General features: G+C 38.0%; 1 protein-coding gene across 3 annotated transcripts in view; it reads left to right on the top strand.

The window, feature by feature from the left end:
* Positions 1-19844, top strand: part of septin9a (septin 9a) — a 132181-nt gene that overhangs the window by 43654 nt on the left and 68683 nt on the right. For all 3 annotated transcript variants that reach the window (XM_056453789.1, XM_056453791.1, XM_056453790.1), the window contains one exon: positions 16084-16767. In XM_056453789.1, coding sequence (XP_056309764.1) covers positions 16084-16767 — 684 coding nt within the window. The remainder of the gene's footprint in view (positions 1-16083; positions 16768-19844) is intronic.

Raw genomic sequence — 19844 nt, 5'->3', positions numbered from 1 at the left:
GTATAAAAGTACTGTATGTGAATAGTCAAAGTAAAGTCAGTTATTGTCAGTATTTGTTTCTGTAACTTATAGACCCTTTTGAGAGATGTAAACAAAAACAATGGTCCCAAAGTATTTCCTCTTATACATTTTTAATTTCTATAGCTTTTGATAATCCAAAAAGAGCCTCATATTGATAAATAATGTTATCAATGCTGTTTTAACATTAAGTTATGATTGATTTGCCTGGTCAATGTAAAGTCATTTATTTCCAAAAACTGTCTTTAAAACACTTGAACGGTCATTATTGTCAGTATCTGTCTCATAGTGAGTGTGTGTCTCTTCTCTGGAGCCTTTTGTTTCTGTAGCTGAGTGTGTTGTGGTTGTGTCACGCAGGTCATGTGGCCGTCTAGAGATATCTGTGTGTCTGTGTGTGTGTGTTATTTACCCTTTTGCATGAGCTGTATTCTCATGCATGACAGGAAACGTCCTCGCTGCGCTAACACGACAGCAACTTTAACCATCACTGACCGTCACACCTGCCCACCTCCTCGAGCTGCACGTCTCTGTTTCTGCCTTTAATTTTTTTCATGGGCCGCTCCTGGCATTGATTTGCTCTGTCATCCCTCCCTTCCCCCTTTCCTCTCTCCTCTCCTCTCTCAACACCTCTCATCCAGCTGCCAGAGAGCCTGACAAACACACGCCTCTCATACGCAAAAGACGCATTCCCACTTGTCTGGCTTCTTCAGTGTCATCACTTATTAAGTCTAGGAATGCGTTTGGTGCCAAATATCGGGAGGTTAGAGGATGAGGAACGGCATGCGGGTCAGGGCATGGTGGTCTTCATGAGTAAGCCAGATGACCTGGGTCACCTGGACAAGAGGCTTTAGTTGTGCACCTGGCTACGTTTTTGGTGGACATTCACTTTGTGTCTGACAGAAAGAGATACTTTGGTCAGGAGGAGTGAATGCATGACAGACTGACAGTGTGCTCTGGCTTTGAGCTAAAACTTGAGCTTTAAAAGATGGACAAAGGAGGAAATTCCACAGAAAGCGCTGAAGTCTGTGGGTACTGAAAATGGCTGGTTTGCCAGACGTGAGGTTTTTTCTTAATTTAGACTTGTCTTGATGGACTTCAATGGACTTGTGTGTTTTTGACAAAACCAGATGTTTGACTAAACGGCAAGAGGTCTCGTTAGCATTGGAGCATAATGTGGACAAGAAACATCTCCTGTACTTAGACACTGCCCAGCAGACACACAGCATCATAAGACATTAATATTATGTTAGATTTAGGTCAACAGCATCTAAGGACAATGTTTTTTTGACATCAGTAAACAACGTGAAATGACGTTGATATTTTGTTGATGTTAGGTTATGTTGGAAAGTGACCAAAATCCAACGTTGAGCCAACATCTTAAATCAACATCATATTAGAATCAAATACTGATATTTTTTTCATCAGGTATGGCAACCAAAATTCAACCTCTGATAGATAACATTTTTAAAATTCAATTCACCTTTATTTGTATAGCGCTTTTACAATGTAGCTTTTGTCAAAGCAGCTTCACATAAAAGATCATAGTAAATTGAAACAGTGTAGTTCAATTTTCAGAGTTTAAGCTCAGTTCAGTGTGGTTTAATAATCACTACTGAGAGTCCAAACACTGAAGAGCAAACCCATCGATGCGCAGCTCTACAGATCCGAACCATGCAAGCCAGTGGCGACAGCGGCGAGGAAAAAACTTCACCAATTGGCGAAAGTGAAGAATTAAAAAACCTCAAGAGAAACCAGGCTCAGTTGGGCACGACCATTTCTCCACTGACCAAACGTCTTGTGAGCTGCAGTCAAGGCGCCAGAGGCAGGAAGCTGGACCTCAGCAAAGACTCGTCAGTCCCTGGAGCGTCACAGGAATCAGTCTCATGCTCTCCACTCCTCCATGACCACTACAGTAGCTGCTCAGGATACGGCCTGGTCCAGGATATGGAGACCTTGGGATCATCTCGTTGCTGGTCTTGGATTGAATCAGTGGCGCTGCATAGTCTAAGGGCCTCGGGTTGAGTATCCCCAGGTGAAAATAGAGAATAAAGAGAATAATTAGTGTAGCTGCTGTTCATAGTGTATATAAATGAGATGCAGAAACCTGTGTGGAGCACCTTCATGTATCATACTGCTACGTGATGATAGGTCTTTAATCTAGTTTTGAATTGGGAGAGTGCGTCTGAGCCTAGGACGTTGTCAGGAAGGCTATTCCAGAGTTTGAGAGCCATAAATGAGAAGGCCCGACCTTCTTTACTTCATATTGACTTAGACTTCATATTGGTAGCGTCCACACAATGTCAAGCTGTAACAACATTAGACGTTGATATTTTGTTGTTTTTAGGTTGTGTTGGAAAGTAACCAAAATGCGACATCTTTCCGACATTGGACATTGACTTCGGCCTGATGGTGGGTTTCGACGTCAACCCGATTTTCAATTCCAAACAAAATGCAACGTCTCACGACTTTGGGATAGAATGTCAAACTGACGTCGTGTTGACGTCCTGTGCCTGCTGGGTAAAAACTCTGGCTGATATATATATATATATATATATATATATATATATATATATATATATATATATATATATATATATATATATATGTTACATTTGTTACATTACAATTGAAAAACTTCTAATTAAAATGAAAATACATTAATTAATAATATTTAGACAAATAAATCAAATCAAGCATAAAATACAAAACCCAAAATGACAAAAAAAACAACCAAATTGCTAAGCCATGAATAATTAAATACATTTAAAAACAAAAAATACATTTAAGAACTTTTAAAAATAAAAAAAATTAATTTAAACTATTAATAAAATATAGTTGCTCTATACTAAAATCGCCCTGCATATATATCCTAATATATATATATATATATATATATATATATATATATATATATATATATATATATATATATATATATATATATATATATATTGCCTTAGAACATTTGCAAAATGTAAAAATAACGAGGATAAAAAAGAGATTTAAAAAGGTGGAATCAATTAAAATAAATAAAAAATCGTTTGCATAATGATATGGTACCATTATATTTTAAATGTCTGATAAAATATTAAGTGCAAACCACTATATATTTATGTTTTTATGTATCATTTAAAGGGTGGGGTTATCTGAAATAAGTTATTTTTGGCATGACATAAATAATTTCAAGAAGTCATTTAAACAAATGTTCAGAATCAGCAGTCATAGCAAATAGTAAATAAAGATCACTATACGTCCAATGCTGCTTCTTGCTGATCTAGAAAGTATTTTTCAGCTATGTGAACGGTATGCAACAGACTGTCAGTGGACAGACGGTGGGCGCTCTCAGCCTGAGACTAAACCAATACAGACATATTCAGTGCCGTTCATAAGTAAACACTCAGTCAGGGTGCTTGAATGAGTGAGACAGACAGCAACATATTTACGTGTTTGTTTTTTAGACTATGACAATGACCAATGTTTATTCGTCTTTTGGTCTTTGCTGGATTGTAGAGTGAATGACCAAAGTCGACGACCTAAATTGGCAGTTTTTTCCGTTTTAGGAACACATGACAACCATTTCAAACCGGGACTCATTACATTTCTAACAAATCAGACATCAGCACAGGAAAAGCACACTCATTATACTGTGACCAAATCACTTTCATGTTGCATGTAAAGCTAAATGTTGTCTCTAAATTCATCATCAAGCGGGGCTATTTGCAGAGCTTTAGGGCAGCACTGACCACACCATAAAGAGAAGTATGCACTTTATAGTGCGGTTCTGTGCAATGCTACCTCAGGGTTGGAAAATAGTCTCACTGCTGTATATTCACAAAGCCCATTAGTTTTAGTTAATGATTAGAAAATAAACAAGTGAATGCTTATCAATGCTAAGGTCACATTTGCATGATTACGATAAGCTAATAATTTCAGAATTGCTTAAAATTAGACTGGTATGAAGATACTGGTTAGCCTGATAATCCAGCTAGCTTTCAAAAGCTGGTGATCAGTCAGTATACTGTGTGTTACTTTCAGTTAAGCTAGCTGAATATATTGTCTTGCTAGTTAAGAATCCTAGTGGAAAACCAGTGCACACTCTATACTACACTAGCAATGCTAGCAGGTTAGCGACTAATAGAGGAAAGCTAGCTGCTAGCGCTGACTCTTGCCAATGACATCACTTGCACACAGCCCAATGCTGTTTTCACACATTCAGAGAAGGATTGAGGTTGGGAACGGTGCAATAAATGACTTCCTTTTATTCAGTCCTGGCCTCCATACAAGGAAATGGACTTAATATATGTAGCTCATAACTTCTGAAATTCATAGCCACACTTTTGAAGTGCGAACATATTGAAATACTCCCTGGAAACAGTGCAAATGTTATGGTGAGCAGTCACATGACTCTGGAGTTTATTGCTATGTGTAACTGAAAGGATATTAAAAGTTCTGATTTGTGAACCTTTATGAGTGTCCTTAAGCTTATCATAATATCATAACATGCCTGACCAGTTAACCCTTGTTGTGCTGTGGTACAATTGAAAGGCTGATTGTTATGAGCATTGATTTAATCTGGTTTAATGCCAGAAGTGTTTGTGCAGAGCTGATGTTACACATGACTGGTTATGATGCACTCAAAAACATAGCTTGATCATTTCGAGTAGATGTGGGTGTGTGGTCAACAGTCCAGAGGGAGAATAAAAATAGAGACAGGAAAAGTTGATAAAAATAGTTAGAAAAGAGAGGTGCATGAGAAAGAGAGTGTAACGATAACAGTTGTGTCGTATCAGCCTGTTTTTCATATTTTTTTCCTGTCTTGTGATCGTTTTTGCCTTTCTAAGAAATAGCCTTAAGAGATGGTATTTTTATATAAGCACCATTTATATAAACACACTTGTCTAATTGAAAATCCAGTTCAAGTGGGTAGCTGAACAAGTTATTAGCTGATTAACAAGCCACCATGTTCTAAAGCTTGACAGCTAGGCCAGAAAACAGAGTTAATATATTTTCACAAAGCTTTTGTCTTCTGCATAGTGTTATCAGTTTCATGGCAATGGTAAACCTGACTGGTAGTCACTTAGCCCTGAAGTCATTTAGCGGTTACTACTGATATTTCCCATTTATAACTAAAATGTTTATTTTCGCACAGTGCCTGATCAAAATGTTATATTTCATACACTCACCGGCCACTTTATTAGGTACACCTTACTATTACCAGGTTGGACCCCATTTTGCCTTCAGAACTGCCTTAATCCTTCGAGGCATAGCTTCAACAAGGTACTAGAAATATTCCTCAGAGATTTTGGTCCATATTGACATGATAGCATCACACAGATTTGTCCCAAATCCACATCCCAAAGGTGCTCTATTGGATTGAGCTCTGATGACTGTGGAGGCCATTTGAGTACAGTGTCATGAGTACTCATTGTCATGTTCAAGAAACCGGTCTGAGATGACTCATGCTTTATGACATGACATGATATCCAGCTGGAAGTAGCCATCAGAAGATGAGTACACTGTGGAGATAAAGGGATGGAGATGGTCAGCAACAAAACTCAGATAGGCTGTGACGTTGACACGATGCTCAATTGGTACTAATGGGCCAAAAGTGTGCCAAGAAAATATCCCCCACACAATTACACCACTACCAGCGGCCTAAACCGTTGATACAAGGCAGGATGGATCAATGCATGTTGTTGATGCCAAATTCTGACCCTACCATCCGAATGTCGCAGCAGAAATCGAAACTCATCAAACCAGGCAACGTTTTTCCAATCTTCTATTAGCTGGCAGTAGTGGTACCCGGTGAGGTCTTCTGCTGCTGAAGCCCATCCACCTCAAGGTTCGGCATGTTATACATTAAGAGATGCTCTTCTGCATACCTCGGTTTTAACAAGTGGTTATTTGAGTGACTGTTGCCTTTCTATCAGCTTGAACCAGTCTGGCCATTCTCCTTTGACCTCTGGTATCAACAAGGCATTTGCGCCCACAGAACTGCCGCTCACTGGGTATTTTCTTTTAGATAATTTAATTATTATTATAACTTAATAATTTACATTATAATGAAAGGTATGTAATTTACTCTTACAAAAGCCTTCAAGATAAATGTATTAGATAAATTAATAAATGTTGGTAATTAAACCATTTTGAGGACAATTGGCTTTCATTCTATAGCCAAAAAATTAGGTAACAGAAAATAACAGAAAAATAATTAAAATAATCTGTCAAAATAACTTACTTTGATCCAGCTCGAGGGTGACTAAATTATACTAATAAATTATTCTAATAATATCATATGAAAATCTCTATAATATGGTTCAGTCAAATGGTAGTTGACTTTTGCTGATACTGATCCGCTAATATCCGTAATCCAACCTGCCAACTAGCTCAAATTAACCCGTAACCCCATACTTAGCTTGTTGTGTATCACATGACATCAGTTGATCTGGTTCTACTGTATATGTTTCCACCAGCTGCTACGATATATAGTCTACTGTAGCTGTGCCCCTTATACACATGCATGGCTACCTACAACCTAGAATTGCACAATAGCAAAAATAAAGTGAACCCAAAGAATCATGTTATAAGCAAGCCACCCTGGTGCTGTAGACATCTGAGATGGAGTTCACTTGACGGTTAACATATAAGCCAAAGTTCTTGCAAACCACCCTGAAACTAATCAACTCTTGCCTTAAGGCTGACAGAAACTGTAAGCAAGTGAGACATGGGTTTTTTGCACAGAGATGAATCTGGAAAAACACACACATTTGTCTCTTAACCTGCATTGTCTCTGTTAAAACCACACTAAATGTGAAAAGTGAGGACTGCCGAACCACCAGTGCGTTTTGTGAGTCACGAGTTACGTAAGGTGAAGCTTGACAAGTATTTATGCATGCATAAAAACCATTTGCAAAATCTTGCTTCCATAGATGTGCATGTGTTTGTGTGTGCCTGAGCAGGGTTGTGTGAGAGGATGAGTTTGCATGTATGTGTTTACTCAAAGCTGCAGCTGTGTGTACTGTGGGAGAGAGAGACAGCGAGGGCTCTTATGTGTTTTTGTGCAGGCCATTTCCCACCACAGCCTGAGGCTGCGTCACACAACTCCCAACTCTCACAGATCAGCAAGGCCAAACATATCATTACAGCAGAATCATACTATCTGTTTGTATCCTGTTGTTTTTGCCGGCACATACCTCAAACACCTCTGTTTCTCTGGCGGTTTGGGGTTGAGCTGCTACAGATATCTTTTTCTGGCTGGGTAGATGTGATTTTGCTAATTACGACAGATTGCTCTTGCCTGTGGGTGCCACAGTGGTGCAGTAGGTAGTGCTGTCGCCTCACAGCAACAAGGTTGCTGGTTCAAGCCTCGGCTGGGTCGGTTGCCGTTTCTGTGTGGAGTTTGCATGTTCTCCCTGCGTCCGCGTGGTTTTCTCCGGGTGCTCTGGTTTCCCCCATAGTCCAAAGACATGCAGTACAGGTAAATTGGGAAGGTTAAATTGTCCATAGTGTATAAGTATGAGTAAGTGTGTATGGATGTTTCCCAGAGATGGGTTGCGGCTGGAAGGGTATCCGCTGAGTAAAACATATGCTGGATAAGTTGGCGGTTCATTCCGCTGTGGCGACCCCAGATTAATAAAGGGACTAAGCTGACAAGAAAATGAATGAATGAAGGTGCTTGTGCTCTTGTGTTGTTGTTTTAACAAGAAAGCTAATTTTTAAAATCTAAAGTATTTAACTGAGTACAGCAAGTGATGCTATTTCACATTGCTGTGCCTTGTCCTGCAATGTGGTTAGCTAGCAAATGGCTAAACAGAGTTGGCATTTTAATGGTCCAAATATACCATTTTTCAGAACATAAGCCACTGTGTAAATACAATCCAATGATGCCAGGGGAGACTAGGCAATAGAACTAATGTGTAAGAACATTGCGCTTACCAAAATAACAAGTAATTTGACTTAGACAGTAAACAACATCCAGCATTTTTGAATTTTCTTAGTGACCATGTAGCAATGCATTAATTCTTAATAAATGTTGTGTCATAAATTAGGTAGTGTACTGTACACAGTGTAAGAACTGTTTTATTTTGCCAGCAGGGATCAGAAGCACCCTACCCTTAATCCATAAGCCGGTTAAGTTTGTTGGGTTAATGAAGTTTGTTATTTGGGATTGGCCGGCAGCTAGCTCTCTGCAACTCTCACATGATTGCGCACTGAAGCTAAGCAGGGCTGCCCCTGGTCAGTACCTGGATGGGAGACCACATGGGAAAGCTAGGTTTCTGCCAGTAGTGGTGTTAGTGAGGCCAACATGGGGCACTTAATCTGCGGTCTGTGTGTGTCCTAATGCCCCAGTAATGTGAAGGGGACTCTATAATAGCACCATCTTTCGGATGTGATGTTAAACCAAAAAAAATCCCACGATGTCCTTCAAAAAGAGTAGGGGTTTTACCCTGGCATCCTAGCCAAATTTACCCACTGGCATCTGTTCATCATGGCCTCCTAACCATCCCCATATCATAATTTGCCTCATCACTCTGTCTCCTCTTCACCAATCAGCTGGTATGTGGTTTGCGGTCTGGCACAATATGGCTGCCGTCGCGTCATCCAGGTGGATGCTGACACTGGTGGTGGATGAGGAGATTCCTCCAATGTGTAAAGCGCTTTGAGTGTCTAGAAAAGTGCAATATAAATGTAAGGAAATATTATGATTATTATTATTTGAAGTGCAGTATCTTTGTTTTTCATTGATAATACATTGCTCATATAATTCAAAATGAGTGCAAAATTGATGCATACTTACTAATTCCCAGGGCCATTTTATAACGAAGTTGAAATTTACCCGCACCATGTTGGTGTTTCGTTACATCTAATTTTTACGAGGTGGGTCATTAGCCCAAGCTCCACCCCCAACCTGGAGGACCAGGACATACACACATACACTATGAAAAAAATAATTCACCTATAGTGCTTGTCTTTGAACTTGTGGGGGAAAAACGGAGCACCTGGAGGAAACCCACGCGAACATGGGAAGAACATGGAAACTCCACACAGAAATGCCAACTGACCCAGCTGGGGCTCGAACGAGCGACCTTCTTGCTGTAAGGTGACAGTGCTAACCACTGGGCCAAAATTGACGCATACTTAATACTAATTAAAACACCTTCTGGTAAATACTGCTTATGGACTGTCCACTGTTCTAATTTTCCGAAAACATTGAATGAAAATATGAGCTAGATGAACTGTAAAAAAATCAAATGACAAAATGTCATGGAGAGTTTTTTATGTTACTTATTAACTTATTTTAGTAAGTCTTAGTCTCTTTATTCATCAGGGGTTACCAATTTATCCAGCATATGTTTTACACAACAGATGCCCAGCTGCAACCCAGTACTGGGAAACATCCATACACACTCATTCACATACTCTACAGCCAATTGCTTATTCAATTCATCTATAGCGCATGTCTTTAGACTGTGGGGGAAACTGGAGCACCCAGAGGAAACCCACACAAACACGGGGGAACATGCTCCACAACTGAATGCCAACCGACCGGGACTCGAACTAGCAACTTTCTTGCAGTGAGGCAACAGTGCTAACCACTGAGCCACCATGTCACTTCCTAATCAGGTTTTAAGTAGTTTTATTTTAAATTATACATCGTTTACCTTATTATTATTTTGTGTTAGACTGATGTAAGTTGAAATGACAAGAAAAGTTAAACACATTCTACAAAAAAAATAAGGCAGCAAGATTTTAGTTTACAGTGTGAATGGGTTTAACCTTTATCTTTTAACTTTGCCTCTTTTAAAAAAACAAGTCTAGAGTTTTTGCATTTTTCTAAGCAAAATCTCTTCTGGGTGATTGGCACTTTATGACAATCTAAGCAATTATGATAATGCATAGCATTCCTGGCAATTTTTCAAAGTTTAACACAGACAAACGCAGAAAGTATATATGTAAATCTCCTGAAAATTCCAAAAATAATCAGGTTTACCTTTACATTATTTATGTTTATTTATTTATTTATTATTTATTTTTACAGGCATATGAGTGCATTTTTTGATCTTGATCTTTTGGATGCTCTAAATACCTTTTGTGACTTCAAATAGACCACGGTTTGTTTTCAGACATGTCTAGCTGGTTCACCCTATCAAAAATACACTTGCACCATATAGAGATTCTTATGTAAGTGATCATGTGCTTGTTTTGGCTGAAGTGGACACAGTATAGTTTTTGTTCTGCACTTCATGCAGTCTGAAAGCACAGAGCAATGAATACACTACACAATAAAATCTGTCTCTGTAATCATATGCATCCTGTCTGTGAACAAAAAGGTTGTTTGAGGACAGAACCTGAGAGAGATTAATCAAACTGTTATGATTCATGCAGTATCCGTGTGTCTCTATATAGTATGCTGTTCCAAGTATATTACAGCTTGGACTAAAGGAACAGGTTTGACAATGTGTCTTCCTGTATAACACACATTCACAATCATTTTCCACCGAATGATAATCCTGCCCCAGGGACTAGCCGGTATATGGACTACTACTAATGTTTCATTTGTTTGTTTCATAGATTGCACACATTTTTGTAACAAAGCAGTCATGCTGATTTTGTTTAAATCCAGGCACATTTTGAAATGACAGGAAATGACACGATCAGGGCGCAGCTTAAAAGAAAGCCCCTGAAGATGAGTCATGAGAAAAATGTTCATTCGCTCCTCTGGATCATGCAAAACAACCACATGTCATGAGCCTTAATTCAGTGTATCACATTTCCAATCATAACACCAGTGGTGTCAGGAAATAAAAAAACATCACTCAACTACTCAAAAATGAATCAAAGCACAAGCAAGCCTCATTTCCTTATCCAAATGAAAGGGAGGTACTGTAAAACAGGACCATCGACTTCCATCCTTTCCTGATGACCGGAGGTCAGTTTTCCTGTGTGTTGGAAGAAACTGGATCCATGTGCTTTGGAGTCGACGAGTCCTGCTGTGTTTTGATAAGCATGCCAATGACTAGCATGACGTAAAATGCTGAGCTTCATAATCGACACCTTTACTAGACGGGGAATGTCCTGAGTAACTTTAGACCAGTCATACACAATGATTTGCATTCCTGTCTGTTTCTAAAGAGACAGTTCACCTATCAACAGGTATTTTGAAGCACTGTTTCTGCACTATAAAAAAATATCAATTAGTCCTGACAACATATGTTTTTAGTTCATTAAAACTCATTAAATTAAGTCAATCATGTTCTAACTTAATTTCATAGGTTACACAAGCTGTTTTAAGTCAGTTTAACATAATATAGGTTCAATGGACTCATAAGGCTAATTTGATTTAGCTTAGAATTTTAAGGCAAACAGGATTTTTTACAGTGTTAGACACACAATGAAAAAAAAGAAGGGTCCAAAACAACACTGGTCCTCACTTACTTTTATTGTCCAAAAAAGCAAAACAAGCAGCAATCACTACTTTTTTAAAAACAACAATAGAAAATATAACTACAGTTTTTGGTATAACATCAAAGTGAATTTATTAACTAACATTAGCTTTATTTATACATTTATTTAAAAGTTATAGCTTCAATAATTTGATGTGTTTTTGGTTGTTTTATTTATGATTAATTTATTTTAAATATTTAATAGTTTAAATATATTTCTAATTCTATTTTAAATATTATTCTGGTTTAAATAATTTATGTAATATTTATATTTGAAGAGTTTGGATGCAAAAACCTTTTAAGTGCCGTTTGTTTTAAACTAAACTTTGCATTTTTCTCAGGTTGTTGTGTGTAGTTTCAGGAATTTAACCCTTAGTGCAAAGAATAAGTTATTTCTTTGCTTTAAAGTGAAATAAATGAACATAAACAAAGAAGGCTGAGAAAAACGCAAATTTTAGAGAAAATTTCAGACAGCACTTAGAGGTTTTTGCATCTGAACTTTTATTTTATTACAGCTTTATTTCATTTAACATTTTTAAAAGGTTTTGTTAACAACTCTAAAAATTCTTATTTAAAAATGTATTATTTTATTTATTACTCACCATCATGTGGTTCCAAACCCCTGAGACCTTCGTTCATCATCAGAACACAAATGAAGATATTTTAGATTACATCTGAAAACTCTCAATACACAGAAATGGTCCAGAAAAATACAAAAAATCATTCTCAAAACATAGCCTATGGTTCAGTTGAAACATTATGAATATGATCATAATTTTGTAATGTCATAATATGACCTTAACTTCAACCGTTTCTTCTCATCAGTGTCAGTTTAGGGATCACATTAACAAGACTACTGAGCTGTTTTTGTGTGTCACACTATATGGTCGCACTGCTGACAGATATATTTCAGTTTTAGTGAACTATCAGTGGCGTCACGGTGATGCAGTGGGTAGCACAATCGCCTCACAGCAAGAAGGTCACTGGTTTGAGCCTCAGCTGGTTCAGTTGGCATTTCTGTGTGGAGTTTGCATGTTCTCATCTTGTTTGCGTGGGTTTCCTCCAGGTGCTCCGGTTGAGTTGACATATTCTTATTAAATGACAACTCATTTACATTATGGGATGTTTATTTTTATACGTTGTTTACATTTTAAGACTTTATTTAAAAAACAAATGTTACACACATATTGTTTGCTATATGGAATGCAAAAATTTAGAAGCTCAATATCTCAAAATCATTCAGAACGCAGATAGAACCTTATAATTCCAAGGTGACTATGTGGTACAGGTGAATTGGGTAAGCTAAATTTTCCGTCGTGGTATGTGTGTGAATGAGTGTGTATGGATGCTTCCCAGTGATAGGTTGCAGCTGAAAGGGCAACCACTGCGTAAAACATTTGCTAGATAAATTGGCGGTTCATTCCGCCGTGGCGACCCCAGATTAATAAAGGGACTAAGCCAAAAAAGAAAATGAATGAATGAACTCTCAGTTTCCTGTGCCTGATACTTTTACTGCCCATTGCATACCAATGCATGTTCAAGCTTTTAGGGTGGTTTAAAAACAAAAAAATGGCCACTTTTAGCTTTGGCGCCCAGGGACCGACTTTTAATTTTCAGATTTTGTCCCACAGCTGGCTTTATCTGATTATGCACAAACAGCTATTGTTTATTTCTCATGAACATGGCTGCCAATAGAGCTTCAAACACTGATACTCTCCCACACTGAACTAAGATCCAGCTGTGAACTGGAAGACTTAAGGTTTGAATGACAAAAAAAGCAAGACTTACAAAGACTCTTTGCATCCATCCAGCATTCAGTGACTTAAGAGATGTGAAATCTGCTGAACTTTGGTTTCAGAGTATAGCTTCAGAAAGATGCCAACAAATGGTTCCAGTAAGAAGATTATACTGTTTATTTTGGCTAGTGAATCATGGGCATCTGTGTGCCAAATCACACTAGGCCAGACTGCTGTTTCAGTCATGAAATAGTCACTGAGCTCCAAAACCATGTGTTGATATGAGCCATTTGGAAAATACTTAAGGTACACTTTCAATTTTTTGCCAGCTCCATCTTAAAAAATAATGGGATGTTGTTAACAAACAGCAGTGCCAAGGGGTTCATGCATTCCATTATGCAAAAAAGACAGCGGGCAGTGTGGACTAATGTTTGCACAGACCAACTGGATGGAATAGCAACCACCTGCTCACAACTTGAAGGCATTGCACTGCTGTTGGCCATTACCACGACTGCTGTGTCTGTGCATGACTCCAGTGTCTAGAAATTTCCTGGGGATTAGAACAGACAAATGTGCCGAGTGACCAAACATGCCGTTGTGTGTCTGTTTCTGTCAATTGCCACATTTTATATAATTGAAAAATCTCTTAAGGCTGTCCAGCTCCAGTTTCAAAACCTCTTCAATTTTTCCACATAGATGCAAAGTTTTATTTGTCTTGATGTAATGCCAAAGATCCAATATCTCTCAGAAATAAACCAAAGCTTCAGATTAAAATACCAAAAGTTACAAAAAAGGTCTTGATGTACTGTATCATATGTGGTTGAATTACAGTTCTGTTTGTTATCTGCTATAACAATTTTAGCTTTCTAGGAATCTATGGACAATGGGCTATCCACAGCTAGTGTGACTATTTTCAATTTCATAAGGTATCTTTTACAGCATCGATGTAAAATTAATTTCCATATTTTAAAGACATGCCACGGAAACATATAATGTAATGCTGTGCTTCTTGTTTGATACCCACTTTATATCGTATTTTTACTTTAAAATAAATCAGATCTTAATCGCTGTGATTTTGTATAGGGTGACAATTAACCTGAAGCCCCTGAGGCTGCTTTTTAGGTGCTAGTGCTCTGTTTTTTGCTGCTTACAGATTTAATATCTATGGGACATCTATGGGACATATGAATAGCCTATTTTCATTCTCTAAATGTTTTAAATTACACATATGATTTGATAAAGTTTTTGGAAAAATTGGTAAATCCATGATGAGCAGAGATCATTCAAAATTTAAAACATGATTCACCCAACACAAGAAGGAAATGGTGGATTGCAAAGAGTTCAAAGCCATTTGAAACAAATTAGGCTAGAAAAGAAAGAAAGCAGGCAGACGTTTATTAGGCGACATTTTCTTTTACCATAAGAGACATCAAAGTAAACAGGAGTTTTACAATATGTGTTGATAATTTCTTTAAATTGTTAACATGTTTTTTGAAAATAAATTAAAATTCTCCCCTCCCAAAAACATAAAAATTTAGGCCAAACTCAGTTTCAACATAATCTTTCACAATTTGACTGAGACATGTCAGATATACAATTAATTAATCATAAAGCCATACAATTACACAAAACAAACTAACAAACAAAAAAGTGTATAAAATAACTTAAAAAAAAAAAAAAAAAAAACAATGTGCAGACATCAAACTAAATCTTTAAAAGTGGTTAGATAAAACCATATATTTAAAACAGTTGTTTAGCCTTCTCACCCTTTATTATTTTAAAGCCTCTACATAGGTGGCAAACTCCTTTTTAAAGACAATCAACTGAGGAGCTGTTTTCAAAATTTTGTATTTATGAATGAAGAATTTAAGTAAAATAAACAAACAATTTGCAGTTACAGTTGCAATCAGAATTATTAACCCCTCCTTTTATTTTTAACAGGTGATTAATAATTATATGAACGTATGATCTCATACAGCCCCCCCCCCCCCCCCCCCACTCTTAAAAAATCCACTACGCCCCTGATTTGGGGGGTTTAATAAGTCTTATTGCAACTGTAAGTCATCATCTTTGTTGTTCAAATGTAATCCAAATTTCACAATGTCCCAACAAATAGAGGGAAACGTTGAAATATATTTTTTTATCCATTTGCCCACATCAGACCAGAAAGGATTAACCAAATTACAGCGAGGAAATAGATGTTCAACATGTCACTATTGAATGACTCAATGAAGTAAAATCTGAATCATTGTGAGTGAGCAAGGTTCAAATGAGTCAGTTCCGGCTCAATGGCTCGGTCAATTTTCCCGCTTCAGCTGTGATTGGTTCAAATTAGTTCAGTCTATTTTCGGAAGAATCGATTCAAAGAACGACTCATTTATAACGTTGCTAATGTTTCGCGCTCGCGTCAGGCGAGGTGTCGGCGGTGTTTTATTCATTCAGGAGCGGTGAACCTGCAGCTATGTTTAAACATCTGAAGCGCGTGAAATCAGGTATTTCGAAATGTGGAAATCCAAAAACTCATTCAAGCAAACGCCTTTCAGCTTTATTTCCCCACTGACGCTAAAGTAGCGTCTCTACAGCGTCGACGCAGCGTTTTGTTAAAATAGTCACGACGTTCATTGAGACTGTGCTGATGTTTGTTTGCATTTTAACAGAGGTTTAACGTTAACAGCTTAAAGCTTATCTAGTGGACTAAAAACTACATTCTTTTTGATGATACAGTATTGATGGCTTTTATTATTCTAGACCATTTTATACTAAATATACTATGCCTAACTAAACCAGTTTTCATATATTTTTTAAGTACAGATGTACGTATTTATATTTAGTGGTTAGTTTTAAAAGTTGCCTGATTTTAATGCAGCTTTTATATTTGTTCACAGCACTTAAGAGGTCATTTGAAGTGGAGGAGGATACATCCACAAACCCTTCCCCACTATCCCGTAGAACAACCAACCCTCTGCGCTCCTCCGGCACTTCTTCAAGCAGTCGTTTCCATGATTTGAGATCCCTGAACTCTGAGTCCATGTCCAGGCACGCTTCAGATTCCTCCTCCAACCAGCGCTCTCCAAAGTCCAGCCTGCGCCGTGTGGAGTTATCAGGAGGCCGCGTTCCAGAGACCGTGTCGCGTAGGACAGAGATCTCCATCGACATCTCCTCAAAGCAGGTGGACAGCTCGCCCAGTCCTGGCATTGCCCGTTTTGGCTTAAAAAGACCTGAAGTCTCGCTTCAAAGCAAAGCCACAGATGCACCTCTCCACAGAAGGGCTGAAGGTAACCACAGCAGAGCCCAAGAACCCCCAGCACCTCCTAGAAGAGCTGACCCGCCAGTATCTACATCTCGGATCCCCGAGTTGTCCCAAAGGCGAGCAGAGCCTCCCAGCCCTCTTGAGATCTCCGCTCCATCTAGACGGGCTGAGATGCACGTTAACAGACAGCTTTCAGACACACAGTCTCCTGCAAGAGAGTCAGAGAACAGCTTCACCTCGGCAGCCAGCATCACTCCTACCTTCAATGAATACAAAACCCCTCCATCAGTGCACGAAGCCCCCATAAGGCCTCTTGAGAGTAAGTCACGTGTGCTTTTTCATTGCTAAGCTGCTGTTTGGCTAGATGCCTACATGATATGGATCAGATGTTTACATTGTGAAGTGTGCTTGGAGTGCCTGCTGAGACTGTTTCATATACAGTGAGCTTCAGAAGTGTGACTGACCAGTTTGCACTTTTCTAGCTTGAGTTTTTGGTCAGTAGAATTTATTCATTTAATATCACAACATTTCTTTTGACAGTTTTCAAAATCATGAAATGTCCATATTTGTAGGTAAGGGGTGTGCAATATTAACAATAATATTTTTGTAAAATTTGGCATTTCACTGATTATGACCGTTTTTACCGTTTAAAACATGAACTATTACAGAGCTCCCTATATAATAGAGCTCTATTAAACAGAAGCCTTTGTGGGAAGATGATGTATTTAATAGGTTTAGGACAAAAAAAGTTAAATGTTAAATGAAGGATTTAAAAAGCTATTTCTATCCTGAACAGCTTTTCACATGCTTCATTAGCTATGTTTCCATCCAAAGATGCCAATTAAATTTATGGGCAAAACAGGAATATCACATATAAGACATGCAAATAAAGCAGCGTTTTCATCCAAGTAGTCAAAGAGAACAAAATCGTCACTTCCTGATTAGCTGGTGCCAAATATTAAAAGTAAAAATGGAATTTGCTGTGGTAGGAGAAGCTGCGTGAATCTTTAACTTATTTAATAAATGACTCAGAAGATGATGCAGACACGCAATGAACGCTCAGTGGCGCTTGAAGGCATCACAGCAGGAGCACAGACGCTCTTGACAATGCTGGAGGTAATTAAGAATATAATAACACCAATACCATTAGTTTAATTTAATACCAAGAATTTAGAATGACCAAAACAACATTTCAGATGTTTTACAGTGTGCTCAGCCAGCTGGTTTGTCCATTCACACACATTTTTATCATCACATGATCTCTTAGAACAAAATCACATGACTTTTTTAATGCGCATACTGAAATTTGTTAGGTAATCGTGTTTCCATTGTAGTTTATGCGTATCTTTTCTTATCGAATCAAAAGTCGTATATGTTTTATCCATATTTTCAAAATTTATGCACATCTTGGTGTTTCCATCAGCCGGTTTTTTATGTTTTTTTATCCAAAGTGTGCATAAAAATAGGTGGATGGAAACATAGCTGTTGTCTTCATGGGCAAGTAAGTGTTTTCACAAAACACCACTGTTTTTTTTTTTCAGGTGCTGATCAATAAGTCATGCAAACATGTTTATTTTACTTTCACTTGTAAGCCTTGTAGCCTTGTTTCAAAGTCGAGGTTGAAATAACTTGAGGTTAAATTGATCCAATTCAAATTAACACGTTAAGGGAGCATGTCCACCGAATTGCTGAAAATGCCAGCGCTCTTCATAAAATTATGGAGCTTCAATTGACAACAGAAAAAAAAGCTTTCCTCAAGACAAAATTCTTAAGTGGACATGTGCCCCAACTTATAGTGTGCAATATTTGCTTCTCTGGCTATCTTTGAAACTTTTAGTGGCTTACTAAAACGCTCCATTGAGAAATGTGTTTGTTTTGTTTTTTTGCGAAAGTGAATGAAATAATGAAATATAATCTTGCTTGCTGTTAATAGAGAAATTACAGTTTTATTGAAGATTATAAATGGGGTTTGGTTGATAGACTATACCATCGTCCATGGCTGATAGACATAACGATGCTGAGCCCGCATCGCGATCCCCCGCCGTAGCAGCCACCCGCTAAATGCACACTTATACGTCGTTTACACTAATACGTCTTAGTTTTAATATGGCATTTTAGAATGAAAATGATCCACGTTTACACTGGCATTTCATCTATCTTTTCTGGAAGGATCTCCATCCATACTATACCGCTGAAAACGCACATCACGTGACCTCTGGCATGCGCTGTAGCATATGCGCGCGTATAAGCCCAGCACCCCAGAGAGCAGTGCATGTCGGACGGTTTATCTCACTATAGTTGTTAAACATGATATTTAATTAATCTTGTCTCTGTCTAATGACTCTTCACTCTTTTAAATCTATCAGGTAACGCGTCACAGCGTAAGTACACTACTTCAATCTTTCGCTTTTATGCTTGTACTTGGTAATTTTAGTGAACCTCAGATACTGTTGGTTGTGCACCTTTTTTACCAACCAAGTTTGTTGACGCCATTATAACGACACAATCACTCTGCCTATTCATGCCAGTCCTGCAGGAAAAGTGATTAATAGGTGGTAATTTGTTTAAATTATGATTTTTAATTACAAATTATGATTTTATTATGGGTAAAACAAAGACCATGTGGGTAAGGTAGTTGAAACGGGCTATAAATCAATTTGTTATGAATTAATTAATTACTCATAATTAATTCACGATGGACGATGTCATCGTCGTAGGCGGCTATGATGCCTACAATGCCATCGTCCATCGTGATGTTTCAGATAAGACATCGTACGATACATATTACAATACATATTACGCACCCATATTTCAACATTTAAATAAAGTTTTAAATTCACAATTTTCCATGGTCAACCCAGACTTTTGTCCTCCACTGTATACAGTCGTTTCTGTTGGAATTAAGGTGCTTTATAGCTTTTGTGTTTTGAGAATCGTGGACCCATGAGAGTGCCGTCTTCTTAAGCATACTTCAGGTCGAGTCGTGATCAAATCACACAGCCTAAGGTAATGAGAATAACAGAAACTCCTCATAGGAAAGAATGTTGGAGCTGTATCATTGAGTGAGATCAACAGATCTGATGCATTGTTTTAGCACTGGATCAATCCTAAGATTAGCAAGATTTCTTTTAGGCAGTCAAAAAAAAAAGAAGACGAAAACGTTCCCTCTAACCCTGTCTACTCTCTCGATAGACAGGGCGTCAGACTGTTTATATGATCAGATTTTCCCGTTTCTGTTTTAAAGTTCTAAGTAATCAAAGCAAATGGCTATTCTTGCACTCGGTGTACTGGAAAGGCCTGTTTTTGGGGGCAGTATTAGTTCTGAGTGTAACTCTGGCTCAGAGACCATATTCCAAAGTCATGACTAAAACTGTGCATTGAGCCAACCTAGAAGAA

The sequence above is a fragment of the Danio aesculapii genome, chromosome 3, assembly GCF_903798145.1.
Source record: "Danio aesculapii chromosome 3, fDanAes4.1, whole genome shotgun sequence".
Classification (NCBI taxonomy): Eukaryota; Metazoa; Chordata; class Actinopteri; order Cypriniformes; family Danionidae; genus Danio; species Danio aesculapii.
The sequence above is the reverse complement of the archived record's forward strand: the minus strand, read 5'-3'. Positions and strand labels throughout refer to the sequence as shown.